Source organism: Lolium rigidum, chromosome 4 (assembly GCF_022539505.1).
Source record: "Lolium rigidum isolate FL_2022 chromosome 4, APGP_CSIRO_Lrig_0.1, whole genome shotgun sequence".
NCBI lineage: Eukaryota > Viridiplantae > Streptophyta > Magnoliopsida > Poales > Poaceae > Lolium > Lolium rigidum.
Window position 1 is genome coordinate 170,737,690 of NC_061511.1, and position 22,571 is coordinate 170,760,260.

The following is a 22,571-nucleotide window of genomic DNA, read 5'->3' on the forward strand; positions in this document are numbered from 1 at the left end:
AAAAGCAGTAGCGGCAGCAGTAGCAAAGCAAGCGGAAACCACGCAAGCACAAGAAACGCAAGCGGCCGAAGAAACACAAGCAGACACAAGCTCAGGCACAAACAAGCAGCCTAAGCAATGCAAGCGCAAGAGAATAGAGGTGGGTACATCACTAGCAGAGCAAGCGGAAGCTACGCAAGAACAAGAAACACAAGCGGCGGAAGAAACACAAGCAGAAGCAAGCTCAAGCAGAAGCAAGCAGCCTAAGCAACGCAAGCGCAAGAGAATGGAAGTGGGTACATCACTAGCAGAGCAAGCGGAAGCTACGCAAGCACAAGAAACACAAGCGGCGGAAGAAACACAAGCAGAAGCAAGCAGCCTAAGCAACGCAAGCGCAAGAGAATGGAAGTGGGTACATCACTAGCAGAGCAAGCGGAAGCTACGCAAGCACAAGAAACGCAAGCGGTGGAAGAAACACAAGCAGAAGCAAGCTCAAGCGCAAGCAAGCAGCCTAAGCAACGCAAGCGCAAGAGAATGGAAGTGGGTACATCACTAGCAGAGCAAGCGGAAGCTACGCAAGCACAAAAAACGCAAGCGGCGAAAGAAACACAAGCAGAAGCAAGCTCAAGCGCAAGCAAGCAGCCTAAGCAACGCAAGCGCAAGAGAATGGAAGTGGGTACATCACTAGCAGAGCAAGCGGAAGCTACGCAAGCACAAGAAACGCAAGCTGCGGAAGCAACACGAGCACAAGCAAGCATAAGCACAAGCAAGCAACCCAAGCAACGCAAGTGCAAGAGAATAGAAGTGGGTACATCACTAGCAAAGCAAGCAGAAGCTACGCAAGCACAAGAAACGCAAGCTGCGGAAGCAACACAAGCATAAGCTACGCAAGCACAAGATCAAGTGGTGGTGGTGGTGGTGTTGTTGTTATAGTCAAGTGGTGTTGTTTTTATAAATGTAAAAATCATGCAAGTGTTGTATTGCAAGTTTCAGTGTTGCCATTGAATACTCCAAGAAAATCATGCAAGGATTATTACTACTGCTCAGCCTCTCTTCTTCTACTCCACCTTTTTCTCTAAAACACACAAGCACACACACAGCATATTACACCAAGAGAAACAACAATCTTGCTCTGCAAATAGACGCTCCCCCTTGGTGACAGTACAGACTACATTGTTTGCTCAGCAAACATCCAGCGCCAATCACAGAAACCATCAGTAGTACGGAGTACATGGAGTACACTTGAATTTTTAACGTGGAGTACAGTTTCAAATCGCAGCAACCATCTAGTGCGCGAAGTCTTTTCTAGCGGAGCCGGTAACTACCGGAGTCTCCCGAGCCAATCACGTGGTGCCAGCTGACAAGTACGAGTCTACCCCGGCCGAGTATCGTTGTGTATTCGTGATATTTCTCCTGCTTATGTAGGTCCTACCCACATGGCCCTATCCCCTCTCTCCTCTCTCTCTCTACACAGCGGTGGGGCAACACTCAGCAGAATTGCTAATCTGCTAGGCAAGTTCTTATCTTAGAAGGAAGTTAAGTCCCTTTTCTGGTATAATTTTACCATTTATTTTGTGTTATTTTTCATTCAAATTTGACAAATTGCCAGAATAGTTTCAGCTCCATTCCAGAAAAAAATAATCAAAATGTTCATAATATTCTTTTAATTGTGGATACCACTATCACATCAATAGATTATTGTATACACAACTAACATACATTTTTGAAATCATGACTATAATTATTCTTTTAAAATATATATAGAAGAAGTTCATTTTGTTTTGTTCACACATATTCCAGTTATTTTTTATATAAAAATAGGTTTAATTTGTTTCAGATTTTTCATAAAATATCTTCAAATATGGTTCGCACAATTCAGTTCGTTTATATAGAAATTTTGAAATCATGCTTTGTACAATCTCTTGAAAAATATATAGAAATTCAGTTCGTTTTTGGTCACACATAATCCAGATTTCATTTTGTACACACAAATATGATTCACACATATTCCAGTTATATTATCTTTTTTCAATAGTTTTATTTTGTTTTATATTTTCATAAATTTTCTTCAAAATATTGTGAGCAACTCAAATCTACCTGCAATGGTCATATTTCGTGTAAATATGGGTTCCGTCTTCAGTAACATCTTGGTATGAAAGAAATATGGCACATATTTAGTATATTTACTGAAAATTAAGCCATATCAAATTCTACCCAGTTACCATTCAGAAATCAATTTTCTATCAGAGATGCAGGTATTATATCATGGAATAACCTCCACCAAAATAATTTCTCAATCTGGGATTTTTTTGTTGGATTTTGACAAGAATTTCTGAATTGGAGCATTACCAAATAGTATCACACGATGATTGAGTCTAAAGCTGAACCAAATAGGGGATTGAATGTAGTACTGTAGAATATTTGACACGAGATTGAAGAGTAAAATTCAGATTGAACCACCAAAACCAAGCGCAACCAAAATCACTCTCCAGTTCTGTATCCCCATCAGATGATTCAAACAAAATAATCTCTAGGTCGAGAAATGAATCCCAAACCTATCCTGCAAATGAGCATGGGGCCGCCGCTTCGTCATCCTCCGGTTGGTCTTGTTGAGGAGGTCGGGGCGACGATGTGGTGCACCGGCGCCGCAACGGGAGGAGGCGGTGGATTCAGAGCTTGAGACGGACATTGTGCTCATGTACGGCACTGCCGTTCCGGCGGCACCAACTGCCTCGCCGCGTTGCTGCTAATTTTCTGGATCTTGATCCAGTCCCAAAGAGAAAGAATAGAAGAGAAAGCAGGAGAGAAATAGTCATAATGGCCACCAGTACTGGTCGAGGAAGCAGGAGATACGTATGGTATCGGCCGCGTAGCTTGTGTCGAGGCAATACCCAATAAAAATTCAGAATATTGCTTCGGCCAGCACGCATCACGAACTACAAACGCACGGGCAGATGGGGACCGGTAGTTACCGGCTCCGCTAGAAAATCCGCACCCAGTGGAGGAGGGGATAGTCAATTCTAGCGGAATCGGTAACTACCGGTGTCGCAGGAACCGCTCGTTGCCTCATGGCGATTTGCACAAAAATAACCCAAAAGTGAAAGAAAAGCACAGACTGACCCTCCGGCGAAACTATTTCACCCATCTAACCCTTTTGTGTGGCGCCTATGCGAGGGGAGCCACACTGCACTGTGTGGCGCCCATGAGATGGGCGCCACACATCTTGCCTGCGTGGCGTGCACGAGCGTGCGTGGCGTACAGCTGCCAACGTGGAAGCATGTGTGGCGCCCATGGCAAGGGCGCCACACTACTCTTTATTAATAAACGTTGTCTAGAGCTGACAGAACATAGTGGTAGCTTAGTTGGATGAACCCTTTGGTGCAAACCTATAGGTCTTGAGTTCAAACCCCTAAACCACTTGATTTTATTTTTTCTTTTTAAAATTATGCTAGACATTGTAGTATGTTCTAAAATATAGAACCCAGCTCCGTATTGTTTAAAACTTTTTTATCATTTTTTTAAATCATTGTAGGAGTTCAAAATAAAACATACTGCCTCCTATTTGTTTTAATGGATACACATGTACATAGCGTGGCCGATCTATTTATTAGAGAAACAAACGCAAGCTAAACCATTGCTATTAGTTTTTGGGTTGCTCTAATCATAGTTGTGTTTTCCGTTTGCAGATTAGCGGGGGATGAGCCAGGCCTGCTTATTTAATTTTCTCAACAACAGCAATAGTAAATATTGTACTAATAGATATACCCTAGCAGTGTCTTTTTTTCAAAAACAATCATGTATTTTGTTTCCCTTTTGCAGATGACAAGGACTGTGATATGCTGCAGAATCAAGACCAAAACAAGCAAATCAATGGTTTTGAGTATCTGGCCCATACCATTTTCTCTACAAATTAATCTGTTTAGTCCATGCATGCATGAAATGTCTGACGAAGTTCGGAATCCGTAGTCTAGACATGATCGAAACCACGTGTATACTTCACTTCACAGTGAAATGGTAAAGTAATCCCTACTTACGGCGATGAGAAATTTGGTTAACCTCATTTGTGATATGATTCACATATGTTTCAAATTTTATTGCAGTCAAACATTTTGCTACTATGTCCGCCGTAACGCGCGGGAAATCATCTAGTATATATGAAGTCATCAAACCAAATCTTTGTGTGATACACGGAAGTTGTATCTATATATGCAAAATCAAGGCCACGAAGATTTTATTGCTTCAAAAGGATCGACTCTTCGTATGGCTAGTAAATGGTTCATGAGATAACCTCACGGGAAGATGCGGATTATCAGGATAGTCAGAGAATTCTTGTTCTATTGCTTGCAACACTAACATTCCGTTAAGATTAGGATAGTTAAGATTTTATTGCTTGCAATTAGAAGTTAAGTTATAGTTTCAGGATCAATTAAAATCTTGCAATTAGAAGTATATATTGATGTACACTAACGTTAGTTTGCTTCACAAAGGTTTTGTACATTAATACATACGTTCTGGAGCAATAAAAACTGAGTATGGTACGTCTTGCATGGTAAACCACGCAAATTGGTTAAGGGAGAAAAACTGAGTGTGGCACTACAAAAATATCTCAAGATTGAACTAGAGAACCATACACCGTGAGAGGGAGACAGAACTACTCGGCTTTGGATTTCTCCTTCTCCACAACATATACACATTTGAGCAAACTCGGTATGTTGTAGGATCCGCTGAACCACAATGTGGATTTCTGTACGCACTAAGCTTGCCAAAATCTGTACACTGTCCATCCACGGCTCGCCAAGGCATAGGGACACATTTCTGTACACAAAGGTTTGCTTCACAAAGGTTTGGTTTGATGACTTCATATATATATGCATCCTATGATAAATTAATAGCAATGATTTAGCTTGCGTTTGTTTCTCTAATAAGCAGATCCGCCACACTATGTACATGTGTATCAATTAAAACAAATAGGAGGCAGTATGTTTTATTTTGGACTCCTACAATGATTTAAAAAATGATAAAAAAGTTTTAAAAACAATACGGAGCTGGGTTCTATATTTTAGAACATACTACAATGTCTAGCATAATTTTAAAAAGAAAAAATAAAATCAAGTGGTTTGGGGGTTTGAACTCAAGACCTATAGGTTTGCACCAAAGGGTTCATCCAACTAAGCTACCACTATGTTCTGTTAGCTCTAGACAACGTTTATTAATAAAGAGTAGTGTGGCGCCCTTGCCATGGGCGCCACACATGCTTCCACGTTGGCAGCTGTACGCCACGCAGGCAAGATGTGTGGCGCCCATCTCATGGGCGCCACACAGTGCAGTGTGGCTCCCCTCGCATAGGCGCCACACAAAAGGGTTAGATGGGTGAAATAGTTTCGCCGGAGGGTCAGTTTGTGCTTTTCTTTCACTTTTGGGTTATTTTTGTGCAAACCGCCTTGCCTCATCGTGATCGGGTTTTCTTTCCAGTATATCGATTTCCATTTTGGTATAGCTGGTTGTTTGCCCGACCGTATCGTGTATGCTTGTATACAATACCAGGAGGCCAAGTACAATATCGTGGCCACCCCACCCCATGACTCTCTCCATCTCATTTATCTATTCGTCTAATCTCGATCCACAAAAACCGGCCTAGCTGCAGCGGCAAGGGAGCGCCGCCGTTCCGGCCGTGCTGCCGGCCTGCGTCTGGAACGACGGCGACAGCGTGAGCAGCCGGAGATGGAGAAGGAGCATACGAATGCGAGGTCACGCTGCATCGACTTGACGAGGTGCCGGAAGTGGTCGAGTTTGGGCGGCGAGAGGGCGTCGCCGTCCGGCCGTGAGGCAGCTGCGGCGCTGCAGCGGAGGAACAACGAGACGACGAGATAGAGGCCGGAACTGCGGGGGTTCGTGGCTGCGGCCGAAAGAGCGGCGCCATACATGAGCACAATGTTTCTCTTGAGCTCTGGAACCTCCGCCATCCCTTCCTCTTGTAGCAGCGCCGTTGCAACTCGTGTCTTTCAGCTTTGCCGAGGTTGTGGACTTGTGGTCCGGTATGCCTTCAACCCGCGGCGCCTCGGCCTCCTCGACGAGAGCCACCACAGGACGACGAAACGGCGGCCGCCACCATGCTCATGTGCAGAATAGGTTTGGGATTCATTCCTCCATCTAGAGATTATTTTAATTCAATCTTCTGAGAGGATGCAGGACTGGAGAGTGATTTTTGTTCTGCCTACTACTGGTGGTTCGATCTGAATTTTACTATGCAACTTCGTGTCAAATCTACTACTACTCCAATTCCCTACTCTTGATTTTCTTTCAGATACTATTTTGTAATGCCCGGATTAAGAATCCTCTTCAAAATCCAGAAGAAAGAAATTCCATATTGAGAAATTATTTTGATGGCAGGGCTGGCTCTGGCCCTAGGCGACCATGGGCAACGCCCATGGGCCACCGCCTGGATGGGGCCCCATAAGAGCATCTCTCTTCATTCTATATCTTCCTACTGGAAATTGTTTTCTGGAAAAGGGCCAAAGGCCTTGGGGGATCTGATTGGAGAAACGAGGCCAGGGAGGGAAACGAACGAGACCATGGAAGGCGAAGTCTGCAGCACGTTCCTAACCGTCGGTCGTCTCGCGGAAGTCATGCAAGATAGGGATCGATGTTCTTCATGGTCTGATGAATCCGTCCAGTGGGAATGAAGAACAATGTATTCAAACTAAATGAACTGCTTACTTCTCCTCCGAATGATGAATCTTCCTGTACATTCTTCCTATAAATGAATGCTCATCTTTTTTTTTGGCACAATAAATTCAGGATGGTTCTATAGCATTGAATGGGACATTTTTTTTTCATATAAATTGTGAACTTACAAACTACGATGCTTTGTTTTCATCCCAAGAAAGTCATTATCAGTCTCCTCTAGAATTAAATTCCCAACAAAGAAGTATGTATGGGTAATCATGTAACATTGACAAATCCTTCTTGGCTAGGATTATTCTCCAATGATGCATGATCTTACTAAAAGAGAATCTAATTTTCAATATTTTCTTAAGTTAATATAATAAAAACAGCAAGATCAATCAAAAATAAATGGTATTGTTATGTTGTCATAATTTTATATGGAGTTTTTTGATTGCATACTCATTAGAAAAAACCAGCTAAACCAAATTGTGGAGAATACCATCAAAGGACTAGCAAGTGCAAATAAATATTAGGAGTAGTCTTAGGGGCCTCTTTCACCATCTCGCCCAAGGGCCACACGAAAGATAGAGCCGGCCCTGTTTGATGGCGGTTAATCCATGATATAATACATGCATCTGTGATATAAATTTCATTTCTGAAACGTAATAGGGTCGTATTTGGTATGACCTAGTTTTCAGTAGTGGATGTAATATATATCATATCTCTTTGCTACGAAAATGTTTCTGAATCTATTATTTGAAACATATCTTCTTGGTTTTATTGAAATTAGATAACTAAAAATATTTTAAAACAAATTCAAACTGAAACTAATTTGAAAACAAAAAAAAGATAAGTGGTATATGTGCGAATGATAAATATAATTTCCATGAAAACTAGGAAATTGTGCAAGTGTCCAAGATATTTCAGTTGAATATTTGTGAAAAAATGTTTTTATACGATGTGATATTTTAAATATTATTCAAGAACTATACAGTGTAAATCCTTTTCAAAATATTGAAAAAAATATGTTTTTCCTTCAAAATTTAAATGAAACTAGATAGAAAACAAACAAAAAAGATAATTGGAATGTGAATGATAAATATAATTTCAATCAAAACTGGGGATTGTGCAAGTGTCCAAGATATTTCATTGGAATATTTGTGTAATTATTTTCAAATTAAATATATTTAAAAGTTATAACAAAAGCATGACTTCATTAGTATCAGAAATTCATTCGGAAAGCTTGTAAAAATTATTGCAAACTAGAGACGGATGCACTTGTGGTGAGGGGTGGCGAGATTGTCTCATTTGTCAGAGGCAATGGCGGAGCACGACCTTCAGCGAGGCTGCGGCCAGAACGATGGGGCCGTTCTTGAGTTCGAGGGCTGGCTCCTCTGCGCTCCATTCTACCCGCAGCGCCTCGGCCTCCTCGACGAGAGCCACCGGAGGAAGATGATGCTTCGGCGGCCACCATGTTCATCAGATATCTGAGCCCTCTCGGTCTCTTCCTTTCTCCGTTCTAGCGGCCACGAAGGTGTGGCTGCGGCCGGGACTGCGGCGCCGTGAGCACGAGGTAGCTCTTGAGTTCTGGCTCCTGCGCCGGCGGCCGACCCCCTTCTTCTTGTAGTAGCGCCGGTGCACCGGCTTGTGGCAACCGAGGAGACGAAGCGGAGAGGCGACAAGCATGTTCTAGGTTTGGGATTCACTTCTCGATTTAGGGATTATTATTTCGATCTGATGAGGATGCTAATTTGGAGAGTTATTTTGGTCTGACTATTTTTATTCGGTCTGAATTTGACTCTACTATTCAATGTCAAAGCTACTTTAACTAGTTTTGGTGGTGGTTAATCCATCTGGACAGTACTTTATTTCTTCTAACATTTGAATTGAATTTGATTCGTCTATTTTTCTTTGTAAAATTGCGAAACATTTGTGCTGCAATGAAATGATTGTAATGTGTGAACAATCTGTGGAAAATGTGTTCTACATAAAAAAGGGATGGATTTCTAAGACATATTTTGAATATATACCAAAAAAGGGATGCCCCACTTCAGAAATCCTTGTCAAAGTCCAATAGAAAAAAAAAATCCCAGATTGAGAAATTATTTTGGTGGAGGTTTATCCATGATATAATACTTGCATCTGTGATAGACAATTGATTTCTGAATCGTAATTCAGTAGTGTTTTGGTACCCAATATTCACTAAATATACATAATATTTGCAATATTTTTTTGATACCAAGATGTTATTGAAGGGTGGACCCATGCTTAAACCAAATACAACACATATTTCTTTGCTCACATAACATAGAAGATATTTTGTGAAATTTTTGAAACAAACTGAAACTCTTTTTCTAAAAGAAATATAACTGGAATACTATGTGTGAATCATATTTGTGTGAAAAAATAAAACCTGGATTATGTGTGACAAAAACGAACTGAATTTCTATATATTATTTAAGAGATTGTATGAAGAATGATTTAAAAATTTCTATATAATTGATTTCGGAAATGTAATTAAAGCATTCTCGGTATGACTCAAATTTCAATAAAAATATATAATATGTGCCATATATATATCTGATACCAAGATGTTACTGAACCCATACTTAGAAAAATATATTGATCATTTGATTTCAGTTAGTCACAAAAAAATTGGAGGTATATTAAGCAGACTAAAATTGTTTTTGAATTGGTAATGAGATTTTTGTGATAGAAAAATTATATTTCTCAAATATATCAAATATCAATTGCGTATGATATTATATTTGTGATAGAAAAACTATATTTCTGAAAAGTAATTAGGTCATATTTAGTATGACCCAAGTTTTTGTAATATATGACATATATATCATAGCTCTTTGATACGAACATGTTAATTAATCCACTCTGTGAACATATCTTCATCGTTTTACTGGAACTAGCTCACAAAAAAATGAAAATATTTCTATTTTTTTCGAAAATGAATTGGAAGTAATTTGAAAACAAAAAAAAAATTAGAATATACATGTGAATGATAAATATAATTTCTATGAAAACTGAGAAATTGTGAAGAGTCGGTGTATTTCATTTAAATATCTGTGGACTTATTTTCAAACCGATGTGATATGTGAAATGCTATTTAAGAATTATATAAACTAAACCTATTTAAAAATTATTAGAACTTGCGTCTCGAAGGGGGCCTCACGCGCCGGAATAAATGGAGAGCAGATATTATTGAGTTATTGTTACCATGCAACCAGCAACGTGGGTGGACCCCGCATGTGTGTGAGAAAATTGAATGGGCCAGAACGTGGTGGGTCCAGGAAGGATACAACGCAGTAATAAAGAAAAAAAAGTAGAGATACTTGTGAGATACTACAGCAGGTGGCGCATGCTGATTGGAGGAGAGGACACCGGTAGTTACCGGATCCGTTAGAAAATCCGCGTTCCCATCTAGTGCCTACACATTCTTTTTTCAGAGCTAGTGCCTACAGGCTACACATTCTACAGGAGAAAAGATACAAATTTTAGCAATAGATGGAGGAGGATGGGAGGGGGCTCACCAGGTAGCAGCAACATGTCGAGGACGTGCAAGCACCCGCAGCAGATATGGAGGAGGGACTTGACACCGTCGGAGCAGCGGGAGAGGGAGCTTCTGCCGGCGTCGACGTGCTAGGGCTTCAGATCCCCTTCTGCTGCTGCTTCCTCAAACGCTGGGGATTCACGCACGGCGGGCGGCGGAGAGGAGTAAGAGCCAGCAACGGGGTGAACTGCCGCCGGCGGGTGGCCGGCGAGGCTGGGCTTATGTGGCCGGCGGCAGCGCCTCCCTCGCTGCGGGCTGCTCCACCCGTGCTGATCCAGGAGGAGGTGCACCAGACGCCACTGGTCCGGGAGTTGAAGGCGGGGGAGAAGGGAATCCCTGCCGGCGGCGAGGAGCAGGGGAGCTGCCGGCGGCGCTCGATTTGGAGCAGGAGAGCGTGAGAAGTGAGAGCTGAGAGGCGACAGGAACAGCTTGGTCGGTCGCGAGGCGAGGGTAATTTAGGAAACGCGGAAATTTCGTGAACGTGCGAGAATGTGACCTGTATTCCTAAAACGTCTTATATTTCGGATCGGAGGGAGTAGTATTGTACTAAACAGCTATCAGATCGACGCAAACATGATCTCAATGATGCTAGTACAAAATTACAGTAATAAGTTTAACTTACTGTAGGAAGCAGAATTCATGCATGGATAGTCCAACTGGGAACACATCCAAGCGGCGGCACGTGGAATGCACGATGTCGATGCCTTTTTGTTCAGCACTTGATGATCTAACTCGGAAGGTGGTGATGAGCACGTGTAGGAAATCACAAGAGCAACCGAGTAATGCACTGATCCAGACGGAGCACATGAGTCGGCCGCCCAGGTGCGTGAGGAAGCCATAGCCTTCTTTGCTGAAAGGGCAGACAGAGTCGATCATGACAGGAGGCTCCAGCTTCAGCTTTCTTCGCTGATCTTCCTGGTCCTGGTAATAGCACAGCTTGTAGGCAAAGATGTGGTTGTCACGGAGGAAATAGAGGTCGCCATGATCATCGTCGTCGCCATCTTCTGTTTTGATGTGTATACCACAGCCTAGGATGGGAGTGTGGAGGGTGTGTGTCTCTTTTGCAGCTTGGTCTTTATGGTGGTGACCTCGGTCCAGGTGCAGTCGGAGCAACTGAATGTTAACATGCCCCGATCTGCTCGCAGCGAAACCAAGATGGTGTCGTCGTGGAGGACGGCGCATCCCTGGAACAAGGAGCCAACCCAACACCCGTTGGTTAGCTCTTTCCTGTCGAGAGGAAAGGCGAAGGCGTCGCTGGCCTTCTCCCACCGGCCAGCGTCTCGGTCGAGGCGTAGCATCCTGACGATGCACTTGTTGTTCAGAAGGTCGAGCTAGATGTTGGGAGCCCAGAGGTGGCCGGCTGCCGAGACGGGGCGGCACCTCATGGGTCGCTCCGGCGGTAGGCGAGGCAGCGCGGACGTGGTGACCGTACTTCTTGTACTCTTTCGCCCGTCGCTTGGGTTCTCGTAGGTGAGCCGCAGCTGGTGGGCTCGTGGGATCGCCGTGACTTTGCCTGGATCCAGATGCTCAGAGAAGAGGCAGAGCGAGCGGCCGGCCGGAGTCAGCGCGGCGGCGGCGCTGACGATGCGGCTGCAGCCTTCAGCGGTTGGGACGGTGTACAGGATATCGAGGGCGTCGTCGCTCCGGCCGATGATTCGACCGGATCGCGCGACGCGGAACCGGTGCAGGCCTAAGACGCTGTCGTCGGAGATTGCGGCGCATGTGCCGGAGAGGAAGCCGACGAGGACCGACCACGCGGGGCTGTCGTCCGCGCCGGCCGGTACGCAGAGGTAGTCCGTGCCCGGGGCGACGCGTGGGATCCGCGGCGAGCAGGCACGGCGCCAGCAGCAGAAGCATCTGTACAGACTGCAGCAGCTGCTGGCCTCCTCCGTCTGCCTCGCCTTCTCGTCGGCCGCCGCCGCCATCTTCGAGCTCCTCCAACTTCTGAGGATTCGATTTCAGTCCGTAAAGATATAGCTATTAGCTACGGGCCGTTCGGGCCTTGGCCTTTTCCAATACGGACACTCTCCTCTTTATCTGTTTGGGCCAGGCCCCCTACAGAAAAGCACCCGGCAAGAACCAAGAGAGAGCTGTCGAGCTCCGCCGCCTCCCCCTTCCAGATCCATGTCTTGTCTTCGTCGGCGCCGCCACACTCATCCGCCATGCGTGGCCTCCCTTCCCAGCGTGGCCTTCACCCCGAGATCTTCTCGGACAAGAATTGTCTTGTCGGTTCCTGTGAAAACTCGACTTCTGCCAAAACCAAGAACAGTGAAGGTCAAGGTGTCCTTCAAGACCTGCGATCCGCCGGCCCTCTCGCTGTGCTTCGCCAGCTGCTACGACGTGTCCGGGATCCAACGTTTGTCCCGACAACATGAGCCTGAGATCCTCCGTGCGGCAGGAGGTTTGGTGCTTCTGGCTTCTTTGTTTACAGAGTAGGGCCAGGGACTCCATCTCTCCACCTTATCCTGGAGCACTACGTTTAGAGCTGACAAATTTTGCCGTGTTGCCAGTCTGCGATGATGACAATGAGCACTTTGCCGTGGTGTTCCCTGATCTACGATTCAACACACTTGTGCCTCACAGCCACTACTCTCTGCATATCTATCTACCGCTCCGATAGCAAAGCGTGGTGCACTCAGGTGGCGATGGTTGCCGACGACACCGAAACTCAGAATAACATTATGAGGCAGGCCACTTTCATGATGCCACAGGCGTGGTATATGCAGCATCCTGGTTCATAGGCTGGGCTGATCTCTGGTGGGGAATTCTTCTGTACAATGCCCTCGATGAGAAACCCATTATCCGCTTAGCAGCCCTGCCGGTGCCGAAGCCGGGTGAAACACCCACCGACTTCGAGTTTGATGAATATCTTAACCCCCGACCATACCGTCATGTGACAATGTACAATGGTGTGATGAAGTTCATTGATTTGAAGTTTCACAAGGAAGCTGCCTTCAACGTGAAGCGACGGGACGATCAAGGTTAGATGGCTACCATATGGACCAGACCGATTTCCTCAGATGTTTGGCATGAGGGCTTGACCTTTGATACGTCCGACTTATCGGCCACTGGCTCGAGTTTCCTTCGTCACTTGCCTGAAATCTTGGTTGAGGAGAAGAAGCTGACCTGGAAGAATTTTTCTTGCGGCGCTTGCATGTGACAGACATTGTTTGCATCCTTGTAGTGAAGATGAACTTGTGCCATCCAACAACATTTATACTTGCTGTCAATACCAGGAGCTTGATGCTTGAATCATGTGCATAATGTTTTGGTGATATGATGGCAGTATTTGAACCGACTTATGTTCCTTCTGTTCTCTCTAGCTACTTCGCTGTGACAACATCTGTACAATCCTGATGTATGCATTGAAAGGTACGGGGTACATTTTAATGTTGTCCTATTCAAGATTCAGTTTTTTGACATATACTCCCTTTGTGTTAAATTATATACTCACCATATTAGATTTGGTCAAAGTTAAACTTTATAAAGTTTGAACAAGTATATAGAAAAAATTGTCAACATCTATAATATGATAACTATAACTTCCTTGTATAAATGACAACTTGGATATTGTACAACTCAACAGATACAAGGAAGCTAGACAAAAAGAAAACTTTGCTGTCACTGTGCCGAAAACATATGGACATAGAGTAATCTAGCCATTGTAACATATATTTTGGCACTGGAAATAAGATCATTTGATCAAGATGTGTCTACTCGACTATAAGAAAAGGTGGGGCAGGTGCGCAATAACATGACCCCATATTATAGAAAACCATGCCCGCACACTCAAGTACGAACTCAATCCAGGGGGTAGATCCGTAGATGCACATAAGCAAGAGCAGAACTAAATAAAAAACTGAGACTATCCCTTCCCCTATGAACTTCAGATATATCAGTGTGCTATGAACTTCAGATATATCACTGCTCTTTGAAGTGAAGATATATCATGGTGCCATGAGGTGCAGATATATCGATCACTTGGCACCACTTAACCTTCCAGTAGCCAAAACAAAATGCATACCAAACCTCATAGTCCACATTAATGATGTGTTTATGTACTAAAGATCACTGTTGGTTTTACATCATATTGTTCTGTTTTCTCCTTGAGGGTGGTAGTTTATTCAACATAATACCAAGGCAATGGGGACATGGAGACTTAAGTATCTTTGCAAAAGAACAGAATAACTAAATTAATAGTCCCTTTGTTCCATAATTCTTGTCGTGGTTTTAGTTCATGAACTAGAACTAAAATCACAACAAGAACTATGGAACTGAGGAAGAAACCATGAAATTTATTCAAAATCGAAGTAAAGAATCAGCTTTGATAGTTTGATTTTGAATGGAATATAATATGTCTGCAAGATCAGCTCTTGTTAGTCTTGTTCTTTTTTACTTGTGAATTTTCCTTTTTAACGGTGAATGATGCAATCTGCTGCCATCCATGGACAGTGAGCTACCAGAACAACTCAAGGTCCTTGATTCTCAACCAACTATATGTTGTGACAACTTGAACATACCTGCAATACGTCAGGCAAAGTTCACGCTTAGTTGTGTGTCCTAACTCTATTTTTTTCTGAACTTCTCATGATGAGAAGTAGCTGTTCATCCTCAAGAGCTCAAGGTATACAAAACCTCCTAATCTCCTATTTGTCCTGTCATGATGAGAGTGGGAGAGAACATATCACTTCTATAAACTGATTAAACACGTCATCAAAGCAGTACATGATCACAATGGGGACTCGATAGGACAAAATGCTTAGCTCCATCTACTTCTTTAGGTGTGCTCAATGCTTCACCTAGTCTTTGATTTCACATGGCCAAGACCGAAAAACTAGTTTTTTTAATGCAGTAAATAGCGAATGAACACAACATGCATATCAACAAATTGGTTAGAGAGAGAGGGAGAGGGAGAGGGAGAGGGAAGAGGGAGAGGGGAGAGGGAGAGGGAGAGGGAGAGGGAGAGGGAGAGGGAGAGGGAGAGGGAGAGGGAGAGGGAGAGGGAGGGAGGGAGGGAGAGAGGGAGGGAGCAGGGAGGGAGGGAGGGAGGAAAAAAAATATAGGTACAACCTATTGCCACATGCATCCCCCGAACCACAACACTGCAAAACCAGGAAAATAATTATGCCATAATAATTTAGAGCAACCAATCAATCTGGAAACCGATTGATAGACCAGGGCGAATATTATTATTAAAACCCCTAATCACACCAGGGGCAGTAAGAGAGATGCCTATACTGCTCAATAATGGAGTATATACATGACATGAAAATTAGTACACATATGATAGAAAAAATGTGTTTAGCGCAAGTATTACTAGGTCTACACTGTTGGACATTTATTTCAAACAGTTATAGGCACAAGTAAGACTCTTATAGTCTGTACTATGTAGTAATGTACATGTGTGCAGTTATACTCTTATACTGCTTAGACTAGTGGCCTGAGCTTAATCGGTGCACCATGCATTGGACGCAACAACTTTTCATTATGCGGTGCATGAGTATATGTCGGCGCAAGCTCAAATTCAAAGTGTTGAAGGATCATGCACAGGGCCATCTTAGCCTCAAGTAGCGCGAAATTCTGACCAATGCAGATCCTTGGCCCCCAACCAAACGGGAGGAAGGCACTTGGATCGTTGGATGCCTTGGAGATTCCATCAGCAAACCTCTCCGGCCTGAACTCATGCACGTCGGTTCCCCAGATGTCCGGGTCATGGTGAATGAGCAGCACCGGCATCTCGATGAGCACTCCAGCGGGGTATGTGATGCCCCCAATTTCCATCTCCTTGTATGTTCTTCGGACCAATGCAATGGACGGCGGGTACAATCGAAGGACCTCATAAAGAATCGTAGTAACCTGCACCATAGATTGGTAAGGATATAATGCTTGCGGCTGCATAACAGAATTATTTTAATCTCGATATGCACTCACAGTTTTGAGCTTGCTAAAGCCGTTGTACTCAGGTTGGTTCTTCCCAAATAGGCCAAGGACCTCCTCCCTTGCACGGTCCTGCCACTCAGGGTGCATGCTCAGTAGGATCATTGTCCATGTGAGCAGTATTGATGTTGTCTCTGTCCCTACAAAATAGAACATTTTGCATTCCTCTATCACCTCTTTGATAGTCATTCCTTTGATGGATTGTCCATTGTCATCGGTTTCCCTCATGTTTGACTCAAGCATTAAGCTGAGTAAATCATCCTTGGTGTTTTCTCCTTGTTTCATAGCTTGCATTCTTTTCTCAATTAGACCTTGTAGAATGGATTCAATCTCATTATTAATATTATGCAGCCTTTTGTTGCTTTTGGAAGGCAAGGACCTGCAAATTGCGTTGTGGACGAATCAGTAAGGAAGAATTCATTATACTTAATGAGTACGTTTATTTTAGAATCTCTGGTAGCTCAGCGCTCAGGACAACAGCTTTTAGAAAATGTACACCTACCCACTCATGTCATTGATTAATTAATGTTGAATGTGTACTGATTTCACATGAATGAAGACCATAATATTACAATACTATGTAAGAGAAGTGGTTTGACTTGGTATGCTCTCCAGATCTAGCGACCAAGTTATCTTATAGTCCTTTGCCAACTAATCCAATGTATTACAAAATTATATAATTTTAAAGTAAATTATAATAGAATCCAATGGTAAATGGTGTACAAAAAGAATTCATTGGTCAAACTTGTGTTCTTGAACTATCTGCTGGAAAAATCTACATAGTTTGAACAAATACAATCTTGTATAGAAATAAACACAGCTAAGGAACAATGCTTTGCATTATTGAAGGGTGACTAAATGGTATCGAAGCTGAACTGGTATTAACTCACAGGTATCCTGGAATGAAGATCATCTTGACGCTGGCCAAGATGCGGTCAGCCTGCTCGGACTGCAGCTCGAAAATCCTTTTCCCTTCAAGGTAGCTGCTCCCAAATGCGGTGCGCGAAATGGCATCTCCGGCGAGGCTATGGAACTCTGGGCAGACATCAAGCTCGCAGTGACCATCGTCGGAACCAAGGGACCCTGTCCATCTGGTGACAAGCTCTTCGCAGCAGGAAGAGAACGCCGGAAGCATGAGCTGGAAATTAAGCCACACACCGGGGAGGTGGGGATCAATCGCCCATTTTATCACAGTAGACAATCTAGTACGACGATGTACTAAATAGACTGAAATTGCACTTACTTTCAGCTTCTCGAGATGGAATGCTGGGTTGACTATCCTCCGGTGCTTGACCCACTTCTCGCCTTCGTAGGTTGCTAGGCCTTCGGCGAGCAGCCTGGACAGCTTCCGAAACTGGAGCTTCTCAAAGTGGCCAGACTTGCTGGACATCACTTGCCTGGTCAGCTCAGCATCAGCGATGGTCACCTTGGGTATCGGGCCAAACCAGGAGATGCACGTCTTGCCATGCTCCTGGACAGTCTTGTGGAGGAAAGGTACGACGTAGGGGGCGATGTTGTGGCAGCGCAGCGGCATTGATGCCTCCTTGTTTTTCCTCACATAGTTGTCCATTAGGTCGCCGATGAGGAAGCGGTACGGTCTGCCACGAAGGCCCTGCGCACACAGTGTCCTCTCAAGCCGCCGTGGCCACCACCACAGCCGGTCAAGGAGCCAGGCGGCCAGCCACAGAAGCAACAGGCCAGCGAGACTGCATACCAGGAAGCTCCATGGCGACGTGGCTGGGCTCACGAGCGCTACAAAAGACATGGCTGCTCCGGATAAACTGGGGAAGAAAGGCTGAAAGGGGATGGCACCTGCGAGTGCAAGTAGGTCTTGTACTGGATGAATACGGTATTCGGCCGCGACGGCATTTATAGATAGTAGTGCCACCGGCAAAGGATCACCAAAATCTCTTTCTCTTGTGCTCTATTACTTTAAGGATCCTTGCAGTGCGGTTAAATATATGGCCTGTGGTATGTGCATCGATACCTTGCCTGTAAGGAACTTGATGGCTAAGAAACTAGCAATGGGATCTCCGATGGGTCAAATTATTGGCGGGAGGGGACTCGCATCATCCACCACGTTGCTGCTGTTTTGCTGCTGCTTTGTGTTGTTTGTGCCAGCTCAGGAATTCACTCTGCTTCTTGGACGACCTCTGCATCTGCAGAAAGTAACCGGACACTTTGGGGGTTTTGGTTGGCGAGGCATGTTCAGGGCAGTCTTATCTCGTCTTGGACAGGTTGCATGGAGATCTGGACCAGTTTTGACCATCTGTGTTTGATTACCTGCATGTAAGATTTTGGGCTGGGCTTCATGAAGAGTCATGGCGTTTGGTTGCCTGCATCATGTCCAGTGTGGTTACCCTGCACCGTATGTGGTGAATTTATCGCTCATAACATTATGAGGCCACTTCATTATGCCACAAGCGTGGTATATGCAGGATCCGGGTTCATATCTAGATTTATCTGTGGTGGCGAATTCTTGTATGCAATGTCCTCGATGAGAAACCCATTGTCCTCTTTGCAGCGCTGCAGTTGGTGGAACCGTGGACAACACCCTCCGATTGAGTTCTACTGGAACTTTGAAAATCTTAACGCACGGCCATATCGTCATGTGACAATATACAATGCTGTGATGAGGTTTGTTCAGTTGAATTTTCACATAGAAGCTCTGTTCAACCTGAAGCGACGGGATGATTAAGGTTGGATGGCTACCATATGGATCAGACCGATTTCTTCAGATGGTTGGCATGAGGGCTTGATGTTTGATACGTCCGACTTATCAGTCACCGACTCGAGTTTCATGCATCTTTTGCCTGAAATCTTGGTCGAGGGGAAGATGCTGACCTGGAAGAATTTTTCTTGCGGCAACTCCACTCTGAGCTTGCCTGATGATGATATTGTTTACATCCTAGTAGTGAAGATGAACTCTTGCCAGAGAACAGCATTTCTACTTGCTGTCAACACCAGGAGCTTGATGCTCGAATCTTGTGCAGAATGTTTTGGTGAAATGATTGTGCTGTTTGAACCAACTTATGTTCCTTCCGTTCTCTCTAGCTACCTGGGTGTGACACCACGTGTACTATCCTAATGTATGCATGAAAGGTACGGAGATATGTTGATGTTGCCTTATTCAAGATTCAGTTCTTGTTATATACTCCCTTTGTTTTAAACTATATACTCACCATATTAGTTTTGGTCTAGTCAACAAGTCTACTGATTAAACCATCATCGCTGCAATTTACAACCACAAATGGGTACATTGATAGGACAAAATGCTTTGTTTCCTCTACTTCTTCAGGTGAGCTCAATGCTTCACTTGGCCTCTGCTTTCAAAAGGCCAAGGCCGCAAAATAAGTTTTAGAATACAGGAGATAGAAAATGAACACAACATGCATATCAACATATCGGTTAGAGAGGCAATGCTCTTGCCAAAAGTTTTGCCGCAAGCAACCCCTATACGACAACGATGAAAAACTTGATAAACTATTGTGCCACGACAGAACGGAGCAACCAATCAATCTGGAAGAGATTGATAGGGAAGGAGGATATTATAATTAACAACCCCAATCACACCAGGGGCTGTAAGAGAGATGCCTCACTGCTCGATAATGGTATATACATGAAAAGGAAAATCAATACACACATGATGATCCAAAAATACATTTAGTGGAAGTATTACATAGGTCTACATCGCTAGACTTTTATTTCAAACAGTTATAGGTAATTAAAGCCTCACTACATATCTAGGCACAAGTAAGACTAGTAAAGTACATGTGGTTGGCTATATTGCTTAGACTAGTGCCTTGAGCTTAATCGGTGCACCATGCATAGGACGCAACATTTTTCCGTTATGCGGTGCATGAGTATATGTTGGCGCAAGCTCAAACTCAAAGTGTTGAAGGATCATGCACACTGCCATCTTAGCCTCAAGAAGCGCAAAATTCTGACCGATGCAGATCCGTGGCCCCCAACCAAATGGGAGGAATGCACTTGGATCGCTGGATGCCTTGGAGATTCCCTCAGCAAACCTCTCCGGCCTGAACTCATGCACATCGGTTCCCCATATGCCCGGGTCATGGTGAATGAGCAGCACTGGCATCTCGATGACCACTCCAGCAGGGTATGTGATGCCTCCGATTTCCATCTCCTTGTATGTTTTCCGGATTAATGCAATGGCTGGCGGGTACAGCCGAAGGACCTCATATAGAATCATAGTGACCTGTACCATAGATTGTTAAGGATTTAATACCTGTTGTTGCATAAAAAATCATGTAATCTCAATTTGCACTCACTGTTTTGAGCCTGCTAAAACTGTCGTACTCAGGTTGGTTCTTCCCAAATAGGCCAAGGACCTCCTCCCTTGCACGATCCTGCCACTCAGGGTGCATACTCAGCAGTATCACTGTCCATGTGAGCAGTATCGATGTCGTCTCTGTCCCTGCAAAATAGAACATTTTGCATTCCTCTGTCACCTCTTTGATAGTCATTCCACTGTTGCCATCGGTTTCCCTCATGTTTGACTCAAGCATTATGCTTAGTAAATCATCTTTGGTGTTTTTCCCTTGTTGCATAGCTTGCATTCTTTTCCCAATTAGACCTCGTAGAATGGATTCGATCTCATTGTTAATTTGATGCATCCTTCTGTTGTTTTTGGTAGGCAAGGACCTGCAAGTTGTGATGCGCACTTATCAGTACTGATGAATTAGAAGTATATACTAAATGAGTATTTTAGAATCTCGTGATAGCTCAGCGTTTAAGACAACAGTACACCTGCAACTCTTGTCATCAATTAATTAATTAACGATGGATGTGTTACTGACCTCTTGTACTCCTAATAATAAAGACTATAAAATTTTATGCTATGTAAGAGAAGTGGTTTGACTTGGTATGATTCCCAGAACTGATATTAACTCACAAGTAGCCAGGAATGAAGATCATCTTAATGCTGGCCAAGATGCGGTCGGCCTGCTCAGACTGCAGCTCGAAAATCCTTTTTTCCTTCAAGGTAGCTGCTGCCAAATGCGGTGCGTGAAATGGCATCTCCGGCCAGGCTATGGAACTCTGGGCAGACATCAACCTCGCACCAACTGTCGGAACCAAGGGATGCTGTCCATTTGGTGACAAGCTCTTCGCAGCAGGATGAGAACGCCGGCAGCATGAGCTGGAAATTAGGCCACACAATGCCATATAGACTGAAATTTTACTAACGAGAGAACTATCATAAATAGACTGAAATTGGTTCTATGCATGAAACAGATTAATTCCACTTACTTTGAGCTTCTCCACATGGAATGCTGGGTTGAGGATCCTCCTGTGCTTGACCCATTTCTCGCCTTCGTAGGTTGCCACGCCCTCGGCGAGCAGCCTGGACAGCTTCGGAAATTGGAGCTTCTCAAAGTGGCCGGACTTGCTGGACATCACTTGCCTGGTCAGCTCAGCGTCAGTGATGGTCACCTTGGGTATCGGGCCGAACCAGGAGATGCACGTCTTGCCGTGCTCCCGGACGGCGTTGTGGAGGAAAGGCACGACGTTGGGGACGATGTTGTGGCAGCGCAGCGGCATTGGTGGCTCCTTGTTTTTTCGCCCGTAGTCATCCATCAGGTTGCCAATGAGGAAGCGGTATGGCCTGCCACGGAGGCCCTGGGCACGCAGCACCCTCTCAAGCCGCCGTGGCCGCCACCACAGCCGGTCGAGGAGCCAGGCGGCCTGCCATAGAAGCAACAGGCCAGCGAGACTGCATATCAAGAAGGTCCATGGCGACATGGCTGGGCTCAGGAAAGCTGGAAAAGACATTGCTGCTCGAGACAAATAGGAGAAGAAAGGCTGAAAGACGATGGCAGCTGCAAGTTGGACCTTGGTGTTGGATGGATATGTTATTTGGCGGCGACGCCATTTATAGATGCTAGTGCCACCGGCAAAGGATCACAGAAATCGCTTGTGCCCAATTATTTTATGGATCCCTGGAGCGCGGTTAGATATGTGGCATGTGGACAGATCGGTCAGCCTTGGCAAGTTCATCGAATACTCCTACCTTGCCCTTAAGACTGCTCATAGTGGGAGTAACTTAGGTAGTAACATCACACATTTTAAGGTATTTTGGTGATATGGCATAGCAATAAATGAAAAAAAAAGGGAGGTGGTAACTAGCTATGTTACCATAACATCACACACTCCAAGATAAAATGAGTCTACTAACAAATAAATGAGACTTTGCATGATACCATCTCTAAGTTACTTTCCACTATAAAGGTAGTAATATAGACTAGTAACTTATGCATGACACTACCTTATGTTACTCCCCACTATGAGCAGCCTAAGGAACTTGACGGCTAAGAAACTATTAATGGGATCTCTGATTGGTCAAACTTTGGACCTGAGTGCACACCCATCATCCACCATGTGCTGGTGTTTTTCATTGCTGCTT

The 22,571-nt window shown here is 44.3% G+C and overlaps 1 protein-coding gene and 1 pseudogene across 1 annotated transcript; both read right to left on the bottom strand.

Annotated features, from left to right (window-relative positions):
* Positions 1–15,637: 15,637 nt before the first annotated feature.
* Positions 15,638–17,912, bottom strand: LOC124647785 (cytochrome P450 72A11-like). Its single transcript, XM_047187661.1, has 4 exons — positions 17,391–17,912; positions 17,038–17,285; positions 16,142–16,526; positions 15,638–16,066 (listed from the first exon to the last, which is right to left on the bottom strand). The coding sequence occupies exons 1-4, from the start codon at positions 17,910–17,912 to the stop codon at positions 15,638–15,640; spliced, it is 1,584 nt and encodes a 527-aa protein (XP_047043617.1).
* A 2,025-nt stretch (positions 17,913–19,937) lies between these two features.
* LOC124647786 lies at positions 19,938–21,940 on the bottom strand (annotated as a pseudogene).
* Positions 21,941–22,571: the final 631 nt, after the last annotated feature.

What these genes read in the sequence shown, in the direction of transcription:
- LOC124647785 (XM_047187661.1), bottom strand. Translation starts at nt 17,912, where the DNA reads ATGTCTTTTGTAGCGCTCGTGAGCCCAGCCACGTCGCCATGGAGCTTC. An exon ending in TCCATCTCGAGAAGCTGAAA is followed by an intron (nt 17,286 to 17,390) that starts GTAAGTGCAATT and finishes CTTAATTTCCAG; the next exon opens with CTCATGCTTCCGGCGTTCTC. An exon ending in ATCTTCATTCCAGGATACCT is followed by an intron (nt 16,527 to 17,037) that starts GTGAGTTAATAC and finishes CGCAATTTGCAG; the next exon opens with GTCCTTGCCTTCCAAAAGCA.